General features: G+C 42.5%; 1 protein-coding gene across 1 annotated transcript in view; it reads right to left on the bottom strand.

Moving 5' to 3' along the window:
* Window positions 1–1224: 1224 nt before the first annotated feature.
* The window catches only part of LOC122941904 (oocyte zinc finger protein XlCOF6.1-like), a 38289-nt gene continuing 23096 nt past the window's right edge, over window positions 1225–16417 (bottom strand). The window contains exons 3-4 of the mRNA XM_044299401.1: window positions 6596–6698; window positions 1225–3286 (exon numbers count right to left, since the gene is read on the bottom strand). Of these exons, the coding sequence (XP_044155336.1) occupies window positions 2262–3286; window positions 6596–6698 (1128 nt within the window). The 3' untranslated portion in view covers window positions 1225–2261. The remainder of the gene's footprint in view (window positions 3287–6595; window positions 6699–16417) is intronic.

The following is a 16417-nucleotide window of genomic DNA, read 5'->3' as shown; positions in this document are numbered from 1 at the left end:
TAATTTTTACTTATTGTGCTGCCTACCTAATTTTTGTCACTTTTTTTTACATGATGCAGAGGGCTTTTTATTGATATGTTTTTCTGAGATTTATTTTCTTTTTAATTCAAAATCAAGCTCCTTATTCTTAAAGTATGCAGATTGACACCAAAATAAATGGTTAAAATTGGTTCCCTGTTTTGGTCATATTGATATTTATTTATTTTTTTCATGTAAAAAGAGAAACTATAACTGAAATAAAATGGCCTAAATGGGAGGAAATGCTCAAAAACCTCAAACACTGTGGCGTGTTTATAACCGGGGGAGGAATTCCCCCGCATGTGATCCATTGCTAACGGCAATCCCCAGTAAAAATGCATACAATGGAGGATGTCGACAGGGAATCACATGCACCACAATGGCATCCTACTCAAGATGGGATGTGTGGATACAAATATAAAAATACATAAATCACTGCGAAAGGTGCACCACAATGATAAGCAACTGACAACACTGGCTAATCCCTCAAGTTGATGCTAAGAACCAAGACTATAGCCAATGTATTCCTGTCAGGAACACATCGGAGCCCTTTTGCACCAGTGTCAAGGTATCTCATCGTGGCATGGGTTCCTACCACTAGACTACCTACGGTGTGTGTACACGGTCTGAGAGGTGCTAAGATACAACTTCTAGCCAAGCTCCCACATACCTCCCTGTGGTAGCTCCCTGTGGTAGCCTGTGTAACATGGCCTGTTATAGGTGGGGCTTACAGCCTTATCTTCTCTCCCACTACCTGAGTGATTTCACCATGTAGGTATGTGGGAGCTTGGCTACAAGTTGCATCTTAGCACCTCTCAGACCGTGTTCACACACCGTAGGTAGTCTAGTGGTAGAAACCCATGCCATGCTGAGATACCTTGACGGTGGTGCAAAAGGGCTCTGATGTGTTCCTGACAAGAATACATTGGCTAAATTCTCAGTTCTTAACATCAGCTTGAGGGATTAGCCAGTGTTGTCAGTTGCATATCATTGGGGTGCACCCTTCGCGGTAAAAAGAGAAACTATGCAGACTTTTTTTTTTTTTCTATTTTATTCTCACTTGTATTTTATTATATATTTTGTTACTTTTAAAATATATTTTGGCCTATGGGACATTTACACATCACTGTAACTGGGGCATCCAGATGTGATGAGTGATGCTTCTGCACCATAACAGCCCTGCCTGGCAAGGTAGAAACCACTATGTGCACAAAACAAGCAATCACCGACAGAATATATTAAGGGGCAGCGTCCAAAACCATCCATAGAAACACTAAGGGATCAGTACCCCATTCGAGGTATTGTCATTACTTCTTGAAGTATTGTCAGATGTAAAACATCTGATTAAAAACCCAGACAAAACTGTAACTGCGACCATGGAACAGCCTGAATATTAGAGATTCTCCAAATAAAACATATCATCTCCGTATCACCATACAATAATAGGAATTAAAACAGTCATAGGAAACAAAATGATAAAAAAATGCAATATATCCAATATAAATATTTTATAACAAGTCTTCAATTATAAAACTTAAACAATCCAGAACTGGTGGGACATACAAAAAATAATAACCTAGGATTCCCCCACTGGTAAATTCATGTGAGATGAGTGAACCATATGACTTCTACAAATAGAGTGGTGGCGGCGACCCCACTTGTTGGATTTATCTACAGGTACATTTTGGTCAGGGTGTGCAGATAAAGATGATATTCCTTTAGGAGGACGAGTAATGGCATCTATGTAATGAGGAAATCCTCGCCTGGGTCACTTGTTGGGAGAAGTGCACATCACTGATGAAACCCAGTAAGAACTGACTGTTTCTTCACAAGATCATATTTGACATTTTTAATTTTACAAATACTTATAAAAGTTAGAACAGACCGGGGCTGGGTAGATCGTTATCTTTTTATATCAGGCCCTATAGGGTTTTTTAATTTCCTCTCACCAAGAATTTTTGTTTAGAGGGGATATATATATATATATATATATATATATATATTTACAGTATAAACTTTCACTTTTAACTGGATCTGTCCTTTGATGACCAGCATTCATTCAATACAGGAGACAATACGTGTTTGGGGAGCTCTCACAGTGGTCCCAATCATCACTCCAAGCCCTCAGACACCTCTGGTAACTCAAAGCAAGGTTCTGTTTTATCTCCCTGTAAAAAGAAGTATCTGACGGAATAAAGCCAGTTAGTGGCACTGACTACCATAAAAACACAGAAGGGCGGTCACTAAAGGGCTAAGCATTGAGATGGCTTCTCTCTGTGAGTTTTCTGATGTGAAACGAGAGTTGATTTCTGCTTAAAACATTTCCCACATTCTGTACATGAAAATGGCCTCTCTTCTCTGTGCGTTTTTTCATGTGTAACAAGAGCTGATTTCTGCTTGAAACATTTTCCACATTCTGAACATGAAAATGGCTTCTCTCCTGTGTGAGTTCTCTGATGTACAACAAGAGCTGAATTATTGTTAAAACATTTCCCACATTCTGAACATGAAAATGGCTTTTCCCCTGTGTGAACTCTCTGATGTATAATAAGAGCTGATTTATGCTTAAAACATTCACTGCATTCTGAACATGGATATGGCTTCTCTCCTGTGTGAATTCTCTGATGTACAACAAGAGCTATTTTCTTGTGAAAACTTTTTCCACATTCTAAACATGAAAATGGCCTCTCCCCTGTGTGAATTCTCTGATGTTTAAGAAGAGATGAATTACAGTGAAAACATTTTGCACATTCTGAACATGAATATGGCTTCTCCCCTGTGTGAATTCTCTGATGTATAACAAGAGCTGATTTTGTCTGAAAACATTTCCCACATTCTGAACATGAATATGGCTTCTCCCCTGTGTGAAATCTTTGATGTATGGCAAGTTCTGATTTCTGGCTAAAACATTTCCCACATTCTGAACATAAAAAAGGCTTCTCCCCTGTATGAATTCTCTGATGTCTCACTAATTCTGATTTATATCTAAAAAATCTTCCACATTCTAAACATGAAAATGTCTTCTCTCTTACATGAGCTGTTGGATGTTTACCACCTTTTCTGTGACTTTTATTCTGTGTTACAGTCTGTGATGAATCAGAAGATCGGACCTGTTTAAAAGGATCAAATAATACATTTTTGCTGTGATTGGATGAAGATATATCTTGGATATTGGCATGCTCTTCATATATATCTTGTATGATACCAGGATCATCTACTTCAAAATCTGAAGATACCAGATGTTTCTCTAAATTCCTGGTACAGTCATCTGCCAAGAACAAAAGACATTTTATTATTGATGAATAATATACCAAAATATTCTATTTAAATTGAGTACATTTCAGTATTAAAAAAATCCACAGAAAGGTATGGCACAAAATACAAGAATTAACTGACTAAAACAGGGGTGGCCCAAAAAAATCACGATCTAATAGTAGACCGATGGAAATAACTAGGCCAGGTTGACCCCCACCTGGAACAACTTCCCTGCAACCTCCATCCAATCAGTCATTTTAAATACATATAAGGCCTCATGCACACGACCGTTGTGTGTTTTGCGGTCCGCAAAATGCGGATCCGCAAAACACGGATGACGTCCATGTGCAGTCCGCAATTTGTGAAAACTGCACAGACAGCCATTGATATAACTGCCTATTCTTGTCCGCAAAACGGACAAGATTAGGACAGATGCTGTCCGCATCTTTTCGGCCCCATTGAAGTGAATGGGTCCGCCTCAGATGTGGCCCAAAACAACGGTCGTGTGCATAAATAAAACATTCTCTAGCGCTGGACAAGAAGCGTTAAATTCTCCCCACACCACAGTTATCTCCCCTAAGAGTCCCTTTCACAGTAGAATTCCCATTTAGTCTCCTCAGGAGATGTCTACAAACAGTAATTATGCTCCCTTAGTGCCCCCCACACAATAGTTATGCCCCTTACAATAATGTTTCCCCTTAGTGGCCCCACACAGTAGTTATGCCCCCTTTGTGTCCCCTTCTACAGTTGTACTGTCCCTTAGTGCCCCTTACAGTAGTGAAGCTCCTTATACTGCTTATACTATGAATAAAATAAATAAATAAAGTAATACCGAGCACATCATGCTCTTCCCAGCAGCAGACGTGATGTGATGACGTCATCTCTCCTGCTGAGCTGAGGAGAGCGCACAGGCCGGGGGATTATCTCAGGTCTGTGCGCTCTCCCTCTCAGCCCAGCAGGTACAATGACATCACTGTATCACACCTGCTGCTGGGGAGAGTGCAGGCCGGGAATGAGACCTGGGCTATAATGGATGACAGATACAGCAGCTGGACTCGGAGGGAGGAGAGTAGAATGGACAGTATGAAGCACAGTCCTGTCACTCTCAAGTAAACAAACTGGAAGGCACGCTCCATAAAATCTTCATTTTTTTTGTGGATTAATATTAAGGGCCTGCGATTCAGATATAAACACCATCCAATGATAATGAAAATTCTATCACTACAGATGAACCATTTCTTGAAATTAGTTTCAGGTGTAATTCTGATGAATCAATCAGAAGAGTCAATTAGGGAATGTTAAATAATATGTGATCCAGTATTACCGTATTTTTCGCCCTATAAGACGCACCCGGCCCATAAGACGCACCTAGGTTTTTTAGGAGAAAAATAAGAAAATATATATTTTTAACCAAAAGGTGTGCTTTTGGTGGGTTTTGTACTGATGGTGGTCTGTACATGACACTACTATGGGGGATCTGTGAATGGCACTGTTATGGGGGGATCTGTGGATGGCACTGTTATGGGGGGGTGATCTGTGGATGGCACTGTTATGGGGAGGTGATCTGTGGATGGCACTGTTATGGGGGGGTAATCTGTGGATGGCACTGTTATGGGGGGGTGATCTGTGGATGGCACTGTTATGGGGGGGTGATCTGTGGATGGCACTGGTATGGGGGGGTGATCTGTGGATGGCACTGTTATGGGGGGGTGATCTGTGGATGGCACTGTTATGGAGGGGTGATCTGTGGATGGCACTGTTATGGAGGGGGATCTGTGGATGGCACTGTTATAGGGTGTGGATCTGTGGATGGCACTGCTATATATGTGTGCCATCCACATATCCCCCACCCCATAATAGTGGCATCCACAGATCACCCCCCCCCATAACAGTGCCATCCACATATCACCCACCCCATAATAGTGGCATCCACAGATGCCCTAATATATGGGAGCGGCCGGTGTCATGCAAATGCGGTGGGGACGGTGCGGTCACTGTACTCCGGTCCCACCGCTCACTCACTGTTTTATTGCCTAAACATTTTATAATAATAACTTTCATTGAAGTTCCGATCCCCAGCCCCATCTGTGCTACTTACTAAATGTCCTGTAGTAGGCAGAGCAGGGCGGGTCCCCTCCTCCCTCCCCCTCCAGCTGATACATGGCAGACTGCGATGTAAAATGGCAGCATTCGCCCCATAACACGCAGGGGGCGCGGGGGGAAGGGGGGCCTAAGAGTGTGTCTTATGGGGCGAAAAATACGGTACTTAGTATTTAATGTAAAAGATTTATTATGCTGCACCCTGACACCATTTATACTGATACAAAAGGGCGATGGAAGGTCCCACCAGATACCAACGGCCATCTGACCAATGATTGCTCATAAAATCTGTCAGATAATCTGTTGGTGTAAATGCACCTTTAAATACAAACAGCAGATCTTGATGGCTTGCCCAAATGCATTCAGCATGGCAGAACATTCCTCAGACAATCAATAATAACCCCATTGATAGCATGTGAAGGCGTGTAGGTGAATTTATTATGCACGTGTAAGAAATACAGATTTTTAAGAATTTTTGGGAAAGAAATGTAAGCCATCTATTGTATTGGTATCCTGTTTTCAGCAACTTCCTGGTAATTAGTGCCTATACTTGTCCTCTCAAAGCCAGTGAGCGAGTACTGTCTATCTGGACAACGGGCCATTAGCATCAAAGGTACTGTAGTTGTCAATTATCTAAAGAATGGCTGACAATTGTCCAGTAGGTGGTACATGGCTAGTGGGGCAGGAAAATGCTGGAAAATCCCAACATTCCAGCTGCTTCTATAAGTCTTCAAGAGTTCACTGGAAATTGCTAGAAAACCATAAGGAACCACCAAAAAGATGTGTCCAAGCCATATTCTAGACAATGCTAGGATTGGCTGTTAGGAAGGAAGGAAGGAAGGAAGGAAGAAGAGAGAAGGAGAAGAGAAAAGAAAAGTGCTACAGAAGAGGAAACCTGGAGGGGCCAGAGCAAAGACCGGGACTGGAGAGACATGAGAAGACCTCTGTATAGTAACTACACTGTACTGTAGAGGGATAGGAATTTGTGGTTTAGTTACCAAATGGTCTTGGGAGTAACTTTATTATTAGTAGTAATTATTAGTAATTGTTATTGTGTACAAGTCTCTCCGTATGTGAGATTTATGTTTGTTCCTTTATAATTTCATATATACTCATCAATAATAATATCATTATTTCCACATTACACAATATATCTATTTTTTATTTTATTTGTATAAGCAGAATCTTCGAGACCTCTCTTTACTTAGTGGTCACTACTCACCTGGGCGGTTATCTGCAGGAATGTCCTCTGTACTCTGCTCATCACCCTTCACATATGTCTCTGCAACATATATAATGTTCAGACCTTCACCCGGATTCACAAGCTGTGAAAGAAATATTGTAGAAGTCATCAGACGGTTGGAGAAGTCGTGTGGAAGGTTTTATATGACCTGAAAAGATCAGTAATTAGAATGATGACCAAAAATGACCGGACAGCAGGAGTTATCTGACCCAAACATCTGCAGGTCTCCTGTATAAATCCAATCTGATTGCTTCATTATTCCAACCAGTTTACAATGCAGGGAGAGCAGCCCTTATATTCCATCCCTAACATTACATTGTGTGTATAGAACATTACATTGTGTGCACCTGTTGCCCTTGATGGCCGCCCCAAGGCTGTGAAGCCGGTAAGCCAAAGTTTTTTCGGTCCATGGCTTATTTACCTTCTAGGAATGGGCATAATCATCTGCTCTGCTGCAGCCAATGACTGGATTCAGGGGTAACATGTCCACAAGAAACACATCACCGCTAAAGCCAGTCATTGGCTGCAGTAAAGCAGGTGACCATGCCTGTGCCGGCGAGGGAGCAAACAACATTTACTGGAAGATGGACACACAGGAGCTGGCACACATAACCAGAGCTGAGGGTAGCAGGTACATATGACTCTTTCCATAGTAGAGGCTGCGGACACATGTAAAAAGTTACTTATTCCTGAACAAACCCTTTAATGTTGTCTTCCTGTTCTATCTAGAAGTTTTGGGATGACTGCAGGCATGAAGATACTGTACCTAGTATAAGGGACAGGGGAGAACACAGGAGAGGTGAGAACGGATTATCTATCACCACTAGAACATGCTGCTTATCACTGTACATAGTATAAGGGACAGGGGAGAACACAGGAGAGGTGAGGACTGATTATCTATCACCACTAGAACACTCTGCTTTTCACTGTATATAGTATAAGGACAGGGGAGAACACAGGAGAGGTGAGAACGGATTATCTATCACCACTAGAACATGCTGCTTATCACTGTATATAGTATAAGGACAGGGGAGAACACAGGAGAGGTGAGAACGGATTATCTATCACCACTAGAACACTCTGCTATCACTGTTAATAGTATAAGGACAAGAGAGGTAAGAATTGATTATTTATTACCTCTAGAACAGCTTGATTATCACTGTTTATAACATAATGGGCACTAGAACACCGTGCTTATAACTGCTCTTAGTGTATGGACAGGAGAGAACATAGGAGAGGTGTGAAATGAATATATCTTACCACTAGAACACCCTGCTTATTACAGATTATAGTATAAGGGACAAAAGAGAACACAGGAGAGGTGAGAACTGATTATCTATCACCCCTAGAACACCCTGCTTATCACTGTTTATTAGGGTTGTGTCGATACCAAAATTTTGATTGCGATACTTGATACCACGCGGAAAAAAAAAAAACACCTGGGATCTTTTCATCTCTTGTCCTATTCACCATGATAGAGCTTTATTAGGGTGAATAGGACTTTACACTGTCCCTGCTACCCTCTGCATAGTACACACAGCAGCAGGGAAATTACCATGGCAGCCAGGGCTTCATTAGTGTCCTTTGGCTGCCATGGTAACCGATCGGAGCCCCAGGATTACACTGATGGGGCTCCGATCAGAAGTTGCCACTGCCACCAATGAGGAGGGGACCCTGTGGCCACTGCCACCAATGATTTTTATACTGGGGGGGGGGGTTGGGGGAGCACTGCGCCACCAATGATTTTAATATTGGGGGGGTCGAGGGGAGGGGGCTCACTGCGCCACCAATGAATTTAATACTGGGGAGGAGCGCACTGCGCCACCAATGATAATATAATACCCAAAAACTGAAAAATCAGGACAGCAATTGTATAGCACAAAATATCAAGTTTTTATTAAACATATAGTTTTTTTAAAACATTTGTTGGAAATACATACAGTACAGACCAAAAGTTTGGAGACACCTTCTCATTCAAAGAGTTTTCTTTATTTTCATGACTATGAAAATTGTAGATTCACACTGAAGGCATCAAAACTATGAATTAACATATGTGGAATTATATACATATCAAAAAAGTGTGAAACAACTGAAAATTTGTCATATTCTAGGTTCTTCAAAGTAGCCACCATTTGCTTTGATTACTGCTTGACACACTCTTGGCATTCTCTTGATGAGCTTCAAGAGGTAGTCACCTGAAATGGTCTTCCAACATTCTTGAAGGAGTTCCCAGAGATGCTTAGCACTTGTTGGCCCTTTTGCCTTCACTCTGCGGTCCAGCTCACCCCAAACCATCTTGATTGGGTTCAGGTCCGGTGACTGTGGAGGCCAGGTCATCTGGTGCCGCACCCCACCACTCTCCTTCATGGTCAAATAGCCCTTACATAGTCTGGAGGTGTGTTTGTCCTGTTGAAAAGTAAATGATGGTCCAACTAAAGGCATGGAATAGAATAGCATGCCGCTGCAAGATGCTGTGGTAGCCATGGTGGTTCAGTATGCCTTCAATTTTGAATAAATCCCCAACAGTGTCACCAGCAAAGCACCCCCACACCATCACACCTCCTCCTCCATGCTTCACGGTGGGAACCAGGCATGTAGAGTCCATCCGTTCACGGTGGTTGGAACCAAAGATCTCAAATTTGGACTCATCAGACCAAAGCACAGATTTCCACTGGTCTAATGTCCATTCCTTGTGTTCTTTAGCCCAAACAAGTCCCTTCTGCTTGTTGCCTGTCCTTAGCAGTGGTTTCCTAGCAGATATTCTACCATGAAGGCCTGATTCACACAGTCTCCTCTTAACAGTTGTTCTAGAGATGTGTCTGCTGCTAGAACTCTGTGTGGCATTGACCTGGTCTCTAATCTGAGCTGCTGTTAACCTGCGATTTCAGAGGCTGGTGACTCGGATGAACTTATCCTCCGCAGCAGAGGTGACTCTTGGTCTTCCTTTCCTGGGGCAGTCCGCATGTGAGACAGTTTCTTTGTAGCGCTTGATGGTTTTTGTGACTGCACTTGGGGACACTTTCAAAGTTTTCCCAATTTTTCGGACTGACTGACCTTCATTTCTTAAAGTAATGATGGCCACTAGTTTTTCTTTACTTAGCTGCTTTTTTCTTGCCATAATACAAATTCTAACAGTCTATTCAGTAGGACTATCAGCTGTGTATCCACCTGACTTCTCCACAACGCAACTGATGGTCCCAACCCCATTTATAAGGCAAGAAATCCCACTTATTAAACCTGACAGGGCACACCTGTGAAGTGAAAACCATTTCAGGTGACTACCTCTTGAAGCTCATCAAGAGAATGCCAAGAGTGTGCAAAGCAGTAATCAAAGCAAAAGGTGGCTACTTTGAAGAAACTAGAATATGACATATTTTCAGTTGTTTCACACTCTTTTGTTATGTATATAATTCCACATGTGTTAATTCATAGTTTTGATGCCTTCAGTGTGAATCTACAATTTTCATAGTCATGAAAATAAAGAAAACTCTTTGAATGAAAAGGTGTGTCCAAACTTTTGGTCTGTACTGTATATATTAGCAGCATTAATCATACAGGAATGATATCCACATATCTGTCACTAGTAGTACATATAAATAGCAATTACTCCCCCAGGCTGTGGGTGACAATAAGCCCCAGCCCTAAATCAATACATAAAGGACATAGTGCCACAAGATCAATAGATACATATAGGAGAACAATGCAGTGATATATACAGACCAAGACAGTCCTGGATCCCTTTAATTAACATTTAATACAGGAGGCGGGTGCAGCACCTGAGAGGTTAACTGCCGCTAATCCCAGCTCCCCACCAGTACCCGCCTCTGGGGTTTGTATTAAAGAGGACCTTTCATCTGGCAAAAAATTCTGAACTAAGTATCAAGATATGTACAGGGATCTTACTGCACTTACTATTATACCTGGGGGCCGCTCCATTCTCTCTCTATGTCCTCCGGGGACTTGGTTATACTGGGTGGAGACTTAGGGGACTTGGTTATATTGGGTGGAGACTGCCCTTGTTCTCCTGAGCGTCTCCTTCTCCCAGGCTGTAGCACTGGCCAATCGCAGTGCAGAGCTCACAGCCTGCAAGGTTTTTTCTCCCAGGCTGTGAGCTCTGCGCTGCGATTGGCCAGATTGGGAGAAGGAGACACCCAGGAGAACAAGAGCAGTCTCCGCCCAGTATAACCAAGTCCCCGAAGATACCGGAGGACGGAGCTGCACCCAGGGATAATAGTAAGTGCAGTAAGATCCCTGGGTGCCACTGTACATATAATGATACTTAGTTCAGAATTTTTTGCCAGATGAAAGGTCCTCTTTAAACATTTACTTTTACTGGTGGCGCAGTGCGCCCGCCCCTCTCTCCTCACTGGTGGCAGCGCCTGCGCCGTTTACTTCTGTCTTTGGCGCAGGCGCAGTGAGTGAAGGCCGCTCTCCTGATGCCGGCTTTCAAACTGTGACGTAGTCGGTGCAGGCGCAGTGACGAATCCGGCACCAGGAGCGCATCATTCACTCACTGCGCCGAATACAGAAGTGAACGCCGCAGGCGCGGGATTTCGTCAACGATGCGGTGGACCGTGGCATCAATCAAGAGGAGCTCTGCGGGCAGAACAGGGGACCTGGGCGGGATAAAGCGTGAGTAGACAGAGCCTCTAGGTGCAGATTTTACGCCCACATAGCACCTAGAGGCTCATTAGCATATAACAAAAGTGCTTTTTTTTTTTTTACAAAAACGGCTGCAGGGACAAATGTTAGAAACATACTGTTTTGTAGTGCTGACATTAGCGCATCGCTAATGTAAGTCAGCTACATAACAGTATTTCTGGTGGTAGAAGGCCTTTAAGTATGGTTTCCAATAATTTCCTCACTATTGATGTCAGGCTTACTGGCCTATAGTTGCCAGATTCCTCCCTACTACCTTTCTTGTGAATAGGCACAACATTTGCTAATTTCCAATCTTTCAGGGACGACTCCTATTACCAGTGATGGGTTAAATAAATCTGTTAATGGTTTTGGTAGTTCACCGCTGAGCTCTTTTAATAGCTTTGGGTGTATCCCATCAGGCCCCTGTGACTTATTTGTATTAATTTTAGACAGCTGACTTAGAACCTCTTCCTCTGTAAAGACACATACATCAAAAGATTCATTAGTCTTCCTTCCTAACTGAGGTCCTTTTCCTTCATTTTCCTTTGTAAAAACTGAACAGAAGTATTCATTGAGGCAGTCAGCTAGTTCTTTATCTTCTTCCATATACCTTCCTTCTTTTGTTTTTAATTTGGTAATTCCTTGTTTTAGTTTCCTTTTTTTTATTTATCTGAAGAATGTCTTATCGCCTTTTTTCACTGACTGAGCTAATTTCTCTTCTGCCTGTGCTTTAGAAGCTCTTATAACTTGTTTGGCCTCTCTCTGCCTAATCTTATAAATTTGTCTGTCATCCTCGTTTTTTTTTATTTTTTTTTTATCATTACTAAATGCTATCTTTTTGTTTTTAATGATTTTGACCACTTCTGCTGAGTACCACAGTGGTCTCTTCCTTTTTTTGCTTTTATTGACATGCCTAATGCAATTATCTGTTCCCTTCAATAGTGCCACTTTTAAAGTAGTCCCATCTTTCCTGGACTCCATTGAAACTGTTCCAATCTGATAGGGACTCGTATACCACTAATCTAATTTTAGAAAAGTCAGTTTTTCTCAAATCTAAAACTTTTGTTTTTGTGTGGTGTGACTCACTGTACTTATAGTAAACCCCACTGACTGGTGATCACTAGATCTCAAGCTTTCCCCTACAGTAATATCCGATACCAAATTCCCATTTGTGAATACTAAATCTAAAATGGCCTCCTTCCGGGTTGGCTCCTCAACTACTTGCTGTAGAGATAATCCCAGTAGGGAATTTAGAATATCTGTACTCCTGACAGAACTAGCTATATTGGTTTTCCAGTTTACATCAGGAAGATTAAAGTCTCCCATAATGATAACTTCCCCTTTTAATGTGATTTTAGCTATTTCCTCAACTAGTAGATCATCTAATTCTTTGACTTGGCTAGGTGGTCTATATATCGCACCTACACAAGTTACCTTATGATTAACAAGCTGCAAGGTAACCCAAACTGACTCTAAATTGGTCTTGCTAACTTGTATTAAATTAGATTTTATGCTATCTTTCACATACAGGCCACCCCTCTCCCTTTCTTGGCTTCTCTGTCTTTCTTATATAGAGAGAACCCTGGTATTGTTATATCCCAGTCATTACTCCCATTGAACCATGTCTCAGTAACAGCCACTAAATCTATATTCTCAGATGCCATTATAGACTCAAGTTCATTGATCTTATTCCCTAAACTGTGAGCATTTGTAGACAAGACTCTGAGCTTGTCATTTCTTAACCTATGTGCTACTGGCATCTTCTAGCACTGTTCTGGGGGGCAGTCGGACTGCTGGATTATCACTCTTTTGCCCCCCTTTCCTAGTTTAAATGCTCCTTAGCAAATACTTTGAACTGTTCACTGAGGACATTCGTTCTATTGAGAGAAAGATTTAAACCATCTTTCTTGTACAGTTCTTTTCCATTCCAACGAGAGCTAATATGAGACACAAAGCCAAACCCTTGGTTCAGACACCATTCACCAAGTCATACATTGAATTCCTTAATGCGCATCTTCCTGTCATGCTGAAGGTTATGCACAGGCAAAACTGCAGAGAATGAAACAGTTGATGCAACCTCCGATATATCATTTGCTTTGCTTGCCTAACAATATCAAGGATACGTCGTCTATCCCTGCTAGGGGTAGCACCAGGGAGACCTCTCACAACACCATTTTCCTCAAACTTCACACCTTTTATATTAGAATCTCCCACCAACAGCTGCTTACTATCAGTCCTCACCTTATCCTTTTTGTCTTTAGCTGCAGTGTTGCATACTTTAGGCATGGGAGATGATTGTTCCTCACCCACTGTGCCTGAGCTATCCTCCTTGTTTCTCTTGTGGGACATGTCTTCTATCAACAACTCTCAGTTTACAAGAACCTGCAGTAACCCATCTTCCATTTCTAGGGGGCCTCTGTGGCAGTGGCATTGCAACATTCCCAGCCTGAGTTTGTTTAACAGTTAATTTACAAATCTCAGATTTCAAAAATGCTAATTTCCTGCTACATTATGGAGAGCTGTCTACAGATCAGACAACATCCAAACCTCTGAAGATTGGAACCTGAAATAAAAGCACAACAATTCCTGCACAGAACCAGGTCTGCCATTTAAAAGAGGGGAAAGATTTTAAACAAACAAATCTTACTTTTTTAGATTGTATCCACCTCCAGATTACCTCCTGAATATCTCAGATGCACTTATAAATGCAGCACAAGAGAATGCAGCAAGCTATAATTAGGCAAGCTAATACTATGTTGCAATATATACACACACTCCCACAAAAGCTCCTCCACCAACAACAAATTTAACATCTTAATCATCTATGCTCATTTGCAATCAGACAATAGCAAGAACCTGTCGTTACCCTATGTCGCCCACTCCCCCAGTGCCATCAGATCAGCCCCTCCATGTCACCCAGTGCCATCAGCTCAGCCCCTCCATGTCACCCAGTGCCATCAGCTCAGCCCCTCCATGTCCCCCAGTGCCATCAGCTCAGCCCCTCCATGTCCCCAACTCCTCCAGTGCCATCAGATCAGCCCCTTTATGTCCCCTACCCCAGTGCCATCAGATCAGCCCCTCCATGTCCCCCTACCCCAGTGCCATCAGATCAGCCCCTCCATGTCCCCCACTCCCTCAATGCCATCAGATCAGCCCCTCCATGTCCCCGACTCCCCCAGTGCCATCAGATCAGCCCCTCCATGTCCCCCACTCCCCCAGTGCCATCAGATCAGCCCTCCATGTCCCCAGTGCCATCAAATCAGCCCCTCCATGTCCCCCAGTGCCATCAAATCAGCCCCTCCATGTCCCCTTCCCCAGTGCCATCAGATCAGCCCCTCCATGTCCCCCTACCCCAGTGCCATCAGATCAGCCCCTCCATGTCCCCCTACCCCAGTGCCATCAGATCAGCCCCTCCATGTCCCCCTACCCCAGTGCCATCAGATCAGCCCCCCCATGTCCCCCACTCCCCCAGTGCCATCAGATCAGCTCCTCCATGTCCCCCACAGCCATCAGTCAGCCCCTCCATGTCCCGCTCTCCCATCTGCCCCTCCATGCCATCCATTGCCGGCTGTCCCCCTTTAGTGGCATGTGCCCAGCGCCAGTGAAATAAAATACTTACCTTTCCTGTAGGGGCGCTGCTCCACAGCTCCTTCCTCTTCTTCTCGCCCGCTGCACTGGATCCTGACGTCACACAGTGTCGGTTCATAGTGCACCGTGGTGCGGTAAGTAATAGCAAGCGCTTCACTCCCGCTCCGTGGTCACACGATACAACCGAATGATTTTTTTTTGTGTCGACTTACTCGTTTCAATTGAGTAATCGTTTCAGCCCTACACACAGACAAGTTTACTGTGAGCAAAATCACCTCTACTGATGTGATGATGAGGCCAAATTAAGAGTGAACGAAAAAAATCATTGTCACAGAGATATAGGGAGGTGTGTGCTCTGGCTTTAGGCCAAAAAGGAGTGAATTTCTCACAGGAACGAACACAGGACATTCGGCTTTGAATTAAGAACATTCTATTCTTGATATTATAAAAAACAATGGAAGCACCAGCATGAAAATAATTAAAGTATAAAAAATTAGACTGGACAAAAATGTATGATGAACAGACAAGTAATTATTTTTACATGCCGCTGATACTACCCTCCAACATGGCGCTGAGAGACCCTACCACACCCCCAGCGGCAATCATAGCTAAGGTAACTTCTTCACCAGCGGCCATCTTAACTAATACAATTTCCGGCCTGGCTGCCATCTTAACTCCTGTAACTTCCGGCTGGCCTAGAGCCATCTTAACTGAGGGAACTTTCTGCCCGGCAGCCATCTTAGTTACTGGCCTTTTTTACTGCTACGGCAACAAACATGAGAAAATACACATAGATCTAAGTAGCACTACATAGAGTACTGAACTCCGTAAATGAAGGATACACATATACCTGTAATTAGGCATTACTGGTAGCATTGTTTAACCCCTTCTACACCGGGCCAGTTTTCACCTTCCTACCCAGGCCTTTTTTTGCAAATCTGACATGTGTCACTTTATGTGGTGATAACTTTGGAACGCTTTTATTTATCCAAGCCATTCTGAAACTGTTTTCTCGTGACACATTGTACTTTATCACAGTTATAAATTTGAGTCAATATATTTCACCTTTATTTATGAAAAAATCCCACATTTACTAAAAATGTCGAAAAATTAGCAATTTTAAAAAATTCTATTTCTCTGCTTTTAAAACAGAAAGTGATACCTCATAAAATATTTATTACTTAACATTCCCCATATGTCTACTTTATGTTTGCATCATTTTGTAAATGTAATTTTATTTTTTGGGGACGTTAGAAGGCTTATAATTTTAGAAGCATTTCTAAAAAAATTTACGAAAATTTCCAAAACCCACTTTTTAAGGACCAGTTCAGGTCTGAAGTCACTTTGTGGAGCTTACATAATAGAAACCCCCCATAAATGACCCTATTGTTAAAACTACACTCCTCAAGTTACTCAAAACTTTGTTAACCCTTTAGGCGTTCCCCAAGAATCAAAGGAAAATGGAGATGAAATTTCTAAATTAGACTTTTTGGGCAGACTTTCAATTTTTTTTTTCTTTAACAGATCGAGGGTTAACAGCCAAACAAAACTCAACATTTATTACCCTAACGG

The sequence above is a fragment of the Bufo gargarizans genome, chromosome 6, assembly GCF_014858855.1.
Source record: "Bufo gargarizans isolate SCDJY-AF-19 chromosome 6, ASM1485885v1, whole genome shotgun sequence".
Lineage (NCBI taxonomy): Eukaryota > Metazoa > Chordata > Amphibia > Anura > Bufonidae > Bufo > Bufo gargarizans.
The sequence above is the reverse complement of the archived record's forward strand: the minus strand, read 5'-3'. Positions and strand labels throughout refer to the sequence as shown.